Source organism: Camelina sativa, chromosome 2 (genome assembly GCF_000633955.1).
Source record: "Camelina sativa cultivar DH55 chromosome 2, Cs, whole genome shotgun sequence".
Lineage (NCBI taxonomy): Eukaryota > Viridiplantae > Streptophyta > Magnoliopsida > Brassicales > Brassicaceae > Camelina > Camelina sativa.
The window spans coordinates 10,765,482-10,774,871 of NC_025686.1; the positions used below are offsets into that span (position 1 = coordinate 10,765,482).

General features: G+C 38.4%; 1 protein-coding gene across 1 annotated transcript; it reads right to left on the reverse strand.

Moving 5' to 3' along the window:
- Positions 550-2,476, reverse strand: LOC104722008 (UDP-glycosyltransferase 79B8). Its single transcript, XM_010440110.2, has one exon. The coding sequence runs from the start codon at positions 2,015-2,017 to the stop codon at positions 689-691; it is 1,329 nt and encodes a 442-aa protein (XP_010438412.1). The 5' UTR covers positions 2,018-2,476; the 3' UTR covers positions 550-688.

Consider the following 9,390-nt stretch of genomic DNA (forward strand, 5'->3'; position numbering starts at 1 on the left):
AGTTGAATTCAGGAAGCTCCCATGCGCCCCTTTTTTCTCTTTAGAAACCTATATTTACTTGTGAGAGTTCGCTCTAGCCGGTTTTGTACAAGTCATTGTCCTTGGAGGCACTCCCCTCACATCTGAGACGTATAGAAAATGGAAAATTTATGGTTCTCGGGAGTAAGGACCAGTTCGTTTATCAAAAATTACATTTCTAAGAGCATTATTAGTGATGGTTACTCTCTGATTGCTTTACCAAAAATTTAATGCATAAAAAATATAAAATATTAAAAAGATAAGAGAAAAAAAAGAAATTGTTTCTCAGATTGCTGTGAGAAGAAACGATTCTTCTACAGTTTATACAGCTGTCCACTTGTTATTAGTTTACACTTATTTCAATTAAAATACTATTTTTTTTTTCTGAGTAAGGCTCATGAGTTCCACCGTATGAGTTCCACCGTTAATGATGGTCTAAAGCCTATAACATAAAAAAATTATAGAGGAGAAACTGTACATCGTGAAAGGTTGTGCTGACTGGTTTATAAGATGCATGAATTAATAGAGGGATTTACTCAACAGGCCATGATGTAGGCTAAATTCGACTCAAGAAGAACTCCCGTCTCCAAATCCAATCGTACAAACCAAATAATTTCAGAATTAAATTACCAAAGTAAGTGAAATCGGCGACATTGATCAAATTAATGTTTCAAATCAGATACTTTTGCAATGCCTCTACAAAGTTATCCACGTAAACAGTCAATAATCCAGGACTAACAAGAACCTCCTTCAATTTGGCGTGGTTACTCCTCACTACCTTTCCGAGGTCGCTGTCTTTATCCATCACAGACTTGATCGCATCTCTCAAGCTCTCTTTTGAAAACCATCCTGTTTTTTCCCTCAACACTTCTACAGAGACCTCGAATTCCTTGGTCATCAGTTTTGTGAAGAGAGTTTGATCACTTAAAAATGGAAGCAAAACCATTTGGCAATTACTCATCATACACTCCCATATTGCTCCTGGACCGCAATGATTCACAAAGCACCCTACTGATGGATGAGACAATATCAATGGTTGCTGCACCCATCCTCCCCAGACCACACCACGCCCCTTCACCCGCTCCTCGAACCCTTCTGGTAAACCTTCTTGGACCGTTGATGATCCTCTCGGTGGCTTTACCGCTAAAAGAAAGGGTAAACCTGTCAGCTCCATCCCTAAGCAAAGTTCTTGAAATTGATCCTTCTCAAGAACGATTTGGCTGCCAAGTGCGCAAAATACAACTGAACGCGGTGGGAACCCGCTCAGAAAATGACTCCAGCGTTCTTCAAGTGGTTTACTTGTGTCTGGCTCAGGGAGCATTGGACCAGTCAAGAGAACCTTCTTTTGGTATTGATGCGCTATATAGTCGCAGAATTTACCTTCGATTTCTTTGCATGTCCTCAATGCAATGATATCACATCTCTTAAAACCAGTAGTAATCTGATGATAAAGTCTCTTGTAGAAGATCGACAATTTTGCTAAGGCATGAGCATCGTTTTCACCGAAACGCACCTTTGATGAAGGATAACCTGGTGGGGGAACACCTAATGAACCACCAGGGACATGCGTATGAGCTATAGTTGTTGCAGATACTATGATGTAACTCACACTCTTGATCATAAACTCTTTCGCTACTTCTGGAATCCAGTGAGCAAAATCGAAGAAGATCAAATCCGGTCTCAAAGCACGGACCGCAGCTTCAACCTGACCGCGAGTGAGATCTAAAGCTTCGGACAATAAATTATCCTCCGAGATTGAGATATCCGAGGTTGTCTCGGCACCAGGAGGGAGGCCATTAACATGAGGGACTGTAAGAGGGTGAAAGACAATACTGTCTGGGAACAGGTTGTGATGTTCCACCTGCTTTTGAGCTTTCTTAGGTAGCAAGAATGTAACTCGGTGACCTTTCTCAGCTAGTTTGTTTGCAAGATGTAGAAAAGGAATCATATGACCAAAAGCAAACCAGGGGAACATAAAAGCATGGAATTTCGAATCCATTTCGTTTCCCCAAATTGTAAAAGGAAACAAAACAAAACAACTAAACGAAGTATTCAAAAATTCAAAATCAAGTATATGCTTCTTTTTTATCTTCGTCTCTTGCTCTGATTGTTGTGCAGTGAAACACCCTTATATGAAATTGGAGACTGGCTTGGTGGATTAAAATGTTTAGTGAGAAGTTAGTGGATTACAGAAGCACATGTGTAGAGAAAAAACAACTGGTTAATTAAGAAGAATACTACAAAACCAAGTCACAAGATCACTGCTAGAGAAGAGAGTCAATAATTCACTATAAAATTAAACATGTGTCACAAGAGAGAAGCAAGAAGAACATGTGTCAAATGAAAAGAATAGCTAATTAAGAAGGACACAGCAAAAAACATGTCACAAGACAAGACAAGACAGCGAAGAAGAACGTTACAAAAATCAATCACAATGGATCCAACAATAATTAAGAATTACTTCTTTGATTTTCTTTTCTTTGGCCACTTGCTTTGATTCTTTTTCACTGAAATAGGACAGATTAGGTGAGATGGGACAAGATTAGGTGAAGCAATCAACGTGATAAATGAGTGAATGACGATGTCTTTATCCATAAAGTAACTTTCTTTTGTTTTGTATTGATTCTAACGTCACAAAATCTTTTGATTGTAACTAATGTTAAATTTTTCAATGTGTCTGTAGAAGTGTTTTTCACACAATGATGTAGCTTTTCCGACTGCCACTTTGCTTAGTGAACCCATGTTCACAAAACCACCTTCTTTAGTGGGCCCTACGTCTACTTCTGACCAATCCATATCCGACGGCCGGTCAGTTAAGTCTGCAAGGCTTTAAATACTTATTTACCAATCCTACAAATCACATATGATATTTCATTTTGTTTTGTCCTCACTCGCACAGTTCCGACAATCACTTCCCGAATGGTCACCCATCATGAAACTACTCCAGCTCAAGAACGTTTAACTCTGGAGTTCTCTCGAGACCATTGATCAAAAAGATAATTGCACTTTGGTGACATAGGTTGTCAAATCAATTCTTTTAAACCTATCCGCAAACCAGGGTGTCACAGTTTCTGAACTCCTATGGATCTATAAACAACAATTTATGTTTTTTTCAATCTATCTATCTATGTTTGTTGTAAGTTTGTGTTTGATTAGTCTATTTTATCTAACCATTAGATTATGAGTTTCTACTATTTATCCCCCTTTGTGATTGAATGAATGGTAACAATTATGTTTGCACAAAAAAGGTCTATGACCAACCAATCAAGGTTGATAAATTAGAAGAAATTAATTTGACATAATATAGAAATAATAGAAAATTATAAGCAAGATAATATATAAATCCCAAATAATTCAAAACTGTAAAGATAAATTAAATAATACAATCTAAAAACACTATATTAAATTTAGAAATACAGTATTAGAAAAAGAAGACGCATACATTAATTTTTTTTTGGTCAACATATTAATTTTACCTATTCCAAACTGAAAAAGGTGAAAGTAGGAGAAAATTTTGGGTTTTTTAAAAAAAAGAAAAAATTTTCTTTTCAAAATTTTTTTTACCAATAGAACAAAGTTGAAAGCAATACTTTTGAATGAATTATTTTGTTAGATTAAAAATATGAGACGATCTATGTTTATATAGAAATGAGTATTTACAAATTTAGAATTAATATTTAACTATATATTTTCGTTAATCCCATTTTTTTTTTTGTAAAATTAATACCTTAAATTAAAAATAAATGTTATAATTTAGAATTTTATGAAATATATACATATATCTCCTTACAATTTTTTTTTTAAATAGTTTTTGTAATTTTTGTAATTTTTTGATAATTATATTTTTACATTATTAATATTGTTTAAAACAAAATATTTTATTTTTTGTTGTAATCTCCAATCCCTCCTATTAAATATGAACTTTTACACATGACAGTTTGGAATATATATATTTCATAAAATACAAAATTATAAAATTTATTTTTAATTTTAAGTTATTAATTATACAAAAAAGTAGAAATCGGAATAACGAAAACATACAGTTAATTATTAATTCTAAATTTGTAAATACTCACTTCTATATAAACATAGATCTTCTCATATTTTTCATCTAACAAAATAATTTATTCAAAAATATTGTTTTCAACTTTGTTCTATTGGTAAAACTTATTTTATGGAAAGGTAAATTTTTCTTTTTTTCTAAAACCAAAATTTACTCCTACTTTTTCTTTTTTTCAGTTTGGATTAGAGGTGTCAAACGGGCCGGCCCGCGTTCATTTGGACCGTCCGCCGCAGGCAATTTTTATCTTCATGACCGCGACAGGCCGGCCCGCTAAGTCCGCGGACATAAAAGTTATGTCCAAGCCCGTCCCGCTAAGTCCAACGGGTTAGCGGGCTGGCCCGCAGGTCTAAATAATATATCAAAATAATAAAATAAAATTAATAAATAATAATTCTAACAATAATTTTAAATAAAATTAATGTTTATATTGATTTTTATAGATGTTTTCATTTTTACATTAAATTTATTTGTATTACCACATATTTTTAAAAGATATATATTTAAAATAATATAAAATAATTATGTATCTATATTAAATATTTATTTTTATTAAATATTTGAAGACTGCAGATCGACCCACCAACCCGCGGGTATAACATGCTAAAACCCGCAACCCGTTTGGGCTAAGCTTGAAAGGTCCGCTTTTTAACGGGCCTAATATTTATTATCCATGCTCGCCCCGCTTGACACCTCTAGGTAAGATTAATATGTTGACCCAAAAAAAAAGATTAATATATGCGTCTTTTTTTTCTAATACTGTATTTCTAAATTTAATGTAGTACTTTTAGATTGTTTTATTTAATTTATCTTTACCCCTTTGAATTATTTGGGATTCATATATTATCTTGCTTATAATTTTCTATGATTTCTATATTTATGTCAAATTAATTTCTTCTAATTTCTCAACCTTGATTGGTTAGTCATAGATCCTTTTTGTTCAAACATAATTGTTACCATTCATTCAATCCCAAAGGGAGATAAAGAGTAAAAGTTCATCAACCTAATGGTTAGATAAAATAGGCTAATCAAACACAAGCTTACAACAAACATAGATAGATAGATTGAAAAAACATAAATTATTGTTTTTAGATCCATAGGAGTTCAGAGACTGTGACACCCTTGTTTTTCGGATAAGTTTAAAAGAATTGATTTAGTCACCTATGTCACCAAAGTGCACTTATCTTTTCGATTAAGGGTCCCGAGAAAACTCCAAAGTTAAGCGTGCTTGAGCTGGAATAGTTTCAGGATGGATGACCTTTTGGAAAGTGATTGTCGGAACTGTGCGAGTGAGGACAAAGAAAAAGGAAAGATTATATGGTGATTTGTAGGGTCGGTAACCAAGTATTTAAAGCCTCGCGGACTTAACAGACCGGCCGTCATATATAGATGGGCCAGGAGTAGACATAGGGCCCACTAAGCAAGGTGGCAGTCGGGCGTTCCAGAGACAAAGGCTACATCATGTTGTGAAAAATACTTCCACGAATATTTTGGAAAATTTAACATTAGGTACTATCAAAAGATTTTGTGACGTTAGAAAAAGGGTCTTTAGTTTCATTGGTTGTCGGAGCAAGCTGAGATAGCTAAAAGACGTGAACATGTTCTCTCCACACATGAGGATGGCATAGCCGAGGTTCTCTCTATGGTGGAGGAGGTTGGACGCAAGGTTATCTCCCTAAGGGAGGAAGGTGGACGCAAGGTTATCTCCCCGAGGAAAGAAGGTGGAGCCAAGGTTCTCTTCATGGTGGAGAAAATTAGACGTAAGGTTCTCTCCATAGGGAGGAGGGCGGAGTCAATGTTCTCTCCATGGTTGGTTATACACTATTGTGATGAATCATCATTGATTAGTATACTATGTAATATATTTTTAATTCAAAATGTTTTTTAAGCCAATAATTTTAGTAATTAAAAACACAATGCAAAAGTTAAAGTAAAAAGACACATAATAGTTAGCTTAATGTGTTATAGACTGGTTTTCACCTAGGGTATCAATTCCCTATGTAGTTGTAGTACAAAGGGTTATCAATCCAAATGGTTGTTATGCTAACAGATAGGATGCAATCATAATCAAGCAAGTCAAGCCAAGCAATAAAGGGGTTTGGTTCTAACAGTTCTAATATAAACAAAGTAAAAGAATATAGATAAGTAAACCACATGACCTAAGCACTCGATGAAAGCAATCGAGTACAGGATCGAGTGGGGTGATCGAGTATGCAAGTGAACTATGAACAGCTCGAGGTTTTACTCGATGCAGGTTATCGTGTACCTGATTGGGTAAGTGGTCAAGTAAGTAAGGAAAATGCAAGGAATGAAATACGAAAGTTCCTAAGGATGGGGGTAATCGAATCCTAAGTGTTCTAGACCAATACGGATGCCTTACATGCCTCAAGCAATTATTTCCTAGACAATGAACCTCTAAAACCTTGTCACCACACTGTCGCACTAGTAACAATCAACCTTGAACATACTACCACACTGTCGCACTAGCAATATGAACAAGCAGGCATTAAGAACAATTCATTTTTTGTCAATATACTTAGACTTATCTGATTTTGTCACTCAAAGTTAAGTATACCTCTACCATTGACCTAATCAAGCATTTTATCTACTCCTTTCGGCCTGTAGCATTATAAACTGTAACATCCGTGAACCAGAATCCTGGTTTGGGATGTGCATCGATTGATGCAGTAGGAGCATCGGTCGATGCTGGCTCAATTATGTGCGTTTTGACTTAAGTCAAACGCTGCATTTTGGGGTTAAGGAAAACCCTTAGATGCAAGTTTTGTCTCATTCGTGGTTGTGTGGCCGTTTTTGAGAAAGAGAAAGAGAGAAAAAGCTTGGTGAGAGTTCTTGAGCGTTTCTGGGAGATTTGAGGTTGTTCCTGGAGAGATCTGTAGCTGGGATCGTTGTAGGAGCTTCCTAGAAGCGTTTTCTTCCTTGTGTTAGGTTCAGATTCATCTTGGCAGAGGTCTGTGCATGACCATGGCTTATCTAAGCTAGAGGATTCTTTAATCTGCTTGTTGTGTGATGTTAGGCTTGTTAGTTCATTGCTATGGACGTTAGGAAGTTTTCTTGTGGCTTGGGATCGAGTTTTGTGGTTGTAGGAACGAAGATCCGGCGAGAAGCTTCGGGGAAATCATGGAGCTCGACGTTGCGTCGATCGATGCATATCTTGCGTTGGTCGATGCAAGTGCGAGGACGACACGTAAACTCTAGGGTTTTCGTGTTCCGTCGAGCATGCATCGGTCGATGCAGATTGGGTATCGGTCGAGGCAAGTTACACTTGCATCGGTCGATGCAGCTTCTGTGTCGATCGATGCTTCCCCATTTGGCATCGATCGATGCATGTGTGGCGTCGGTCGATGCTGAGTCCTGGTTTGTTATTAGTCGTTTGATGATTGTTGTGTGTTGGTTATTGATACTCTATTGCTTGTGTGTATAGCCCAGTAGATGGGAGGATTGCCTTACTGAATATTTATAAAATACTCAGTAATATGTGTTTGTGGTGCAGGTAAAGGCAAAGTGTGATCGTGGAATCAAGGCAATGAAGAGGAGGATGTTCTAGGGACTCGGTTTTATGTTGTCTCGCATTGCTAGGTTGCTAGAGTTGGGTCATTAGAACATTGCTAGGTTGCTGGTTCTATGATTCCTGTTGTTTTGGATATTGTTTATGTTAGAATATGGTTATAATTTATTATTGGATCATTATTAAATATTGGTTGGTTATTTCCGTTGTTGAATGTGTTTGTGGTTAGGTGGCTAGTGGGTATGGGACAACTAGCTGTAGTTTATTTTATTATATTATATTTATTATTTATTATTTAAAAAAAAAAGGGTCGGTCCTTTCATTTTGGTATCAGAGCCCTTACAGTTCTAGGTTTGGGTTCACTAGGTTCCTGTTGTAGATGTTTGGGATTGCATGTCTTGATTGATTATGTGAGTTAATCAATTGTGTGTGGCATGGAGTCCTAGAACATCCTCTTCGAGCCGACTGTCTGATTCCACGGTGAGTTTATGTTTCTGTGTTATGATAGAAATTGTTTGCTTAGCCTTCTGTTCATGGTAGTGCAGATGGTTAGAGAGGATGCTGTGGCTGGTCGAGGTCGTGGACGCGGACGTGGTCGTGGACGCAGACGTGGTTGGGGTAGGGGCAGAGTCCCAGTGGTTAGTGAGATAGAGGACCAGAGTGTGACAGCTGAGGGTGTTGGCGAGTCGCAGGGTGTTCCGGGGGATTCCGTGAGTGTGGCAGGAGGGGGCGGTGTTGATGCTCCAGTGGCCAGTGATGCTAGGGTTCCGAGTTTGGGAGTCCCGGCGGGAGGAGTTCCTGGTACTGACTTTAGGGCTATGCTAGCACAGGTGTTAGAGCGGTTACCACCAGTGGTACCGGCTCAGGCTCAGGTAGTGCCACCAGTGGTGGCGGAGGAGCGGCAGCCAGTGGTTGCGGATGTGGGAGCACATAGACGTTATTTGTCTATGCTCAAGGAGATGAAGGATCTGTTCACTGAGAGGTTTTCGGGTGGTACAGATCCTACTGTTGCGGATGCGTGGAGGACGAGTGTGGAACGTAACTTCCATATTCTGAGATGTCCTGAGGAGTTTTGGGTGGACATAGGGGTCTACTATTTGAGTGGTGATGCTGAGTTGTGGTGGAGATCAGTGGCTGCTAGGAGAGTGCAGCGGGAGATGACTTGGGCTGACTTCGTCTTGGAGTTCAACCGCAAGTATTTTCCTAGAGAGGCATTGGATCGGTTGGAGGTGCAGTTCCTTCAGTTGTCTCAGGGGACACGGTCAGTGCGGGAGCTGGACTTGGAGTTCAGTCGACTTCTTTGTTATGAGGGTCGGGCTTTGGAGTCTGAGGAGGCTTAGATCAGGAGGTTTTTGAGGGCTCNTTGCGAGCACACAGACGTTATTTGTCTATGCTTAAGGAGATGAAGGATCTGTTCACTGAGAGGTTTTCGGATGGTACAGACCCTACTATTGCGGATGCGTGGAGGACGAGTGTGGAACGTAACTTCCATATTCTGAGATGTCCTGAGGAGTTTTGGGTGGACATAGGGGTCTACTATTTGAGTGGTGATGCTGAGTTGTGGTGGAGATCAATGGCTGCTAGGAGAGTGCAGCGGGAGATGACTTGGGCTGACTTTGTCTTGGAGTTCAACCGCAAGTATTTTTCTAGAGAGGCTTTGGACCGGTTGGAGGTGCAGTTCCTTCAGTTGTCTCAGGGGACACGGTCAGTGCCGGAGCTGGACTTGGAGTTCAGTCGACTTCTTTGTTATGAGGGTCGGGCTTTGGAGTCTGAGGAGGCTTAGATC

What these genes read in the sequence shown, in the direction of transcription:
- LOC104722008 (XM_010440110.2), bottom strand. Translation starts at nt 2,017, where the DNA reads ATGGATTCGAAATTCCATGCTTTTATGTTCCCCTGGTTTGCTTTTGGT.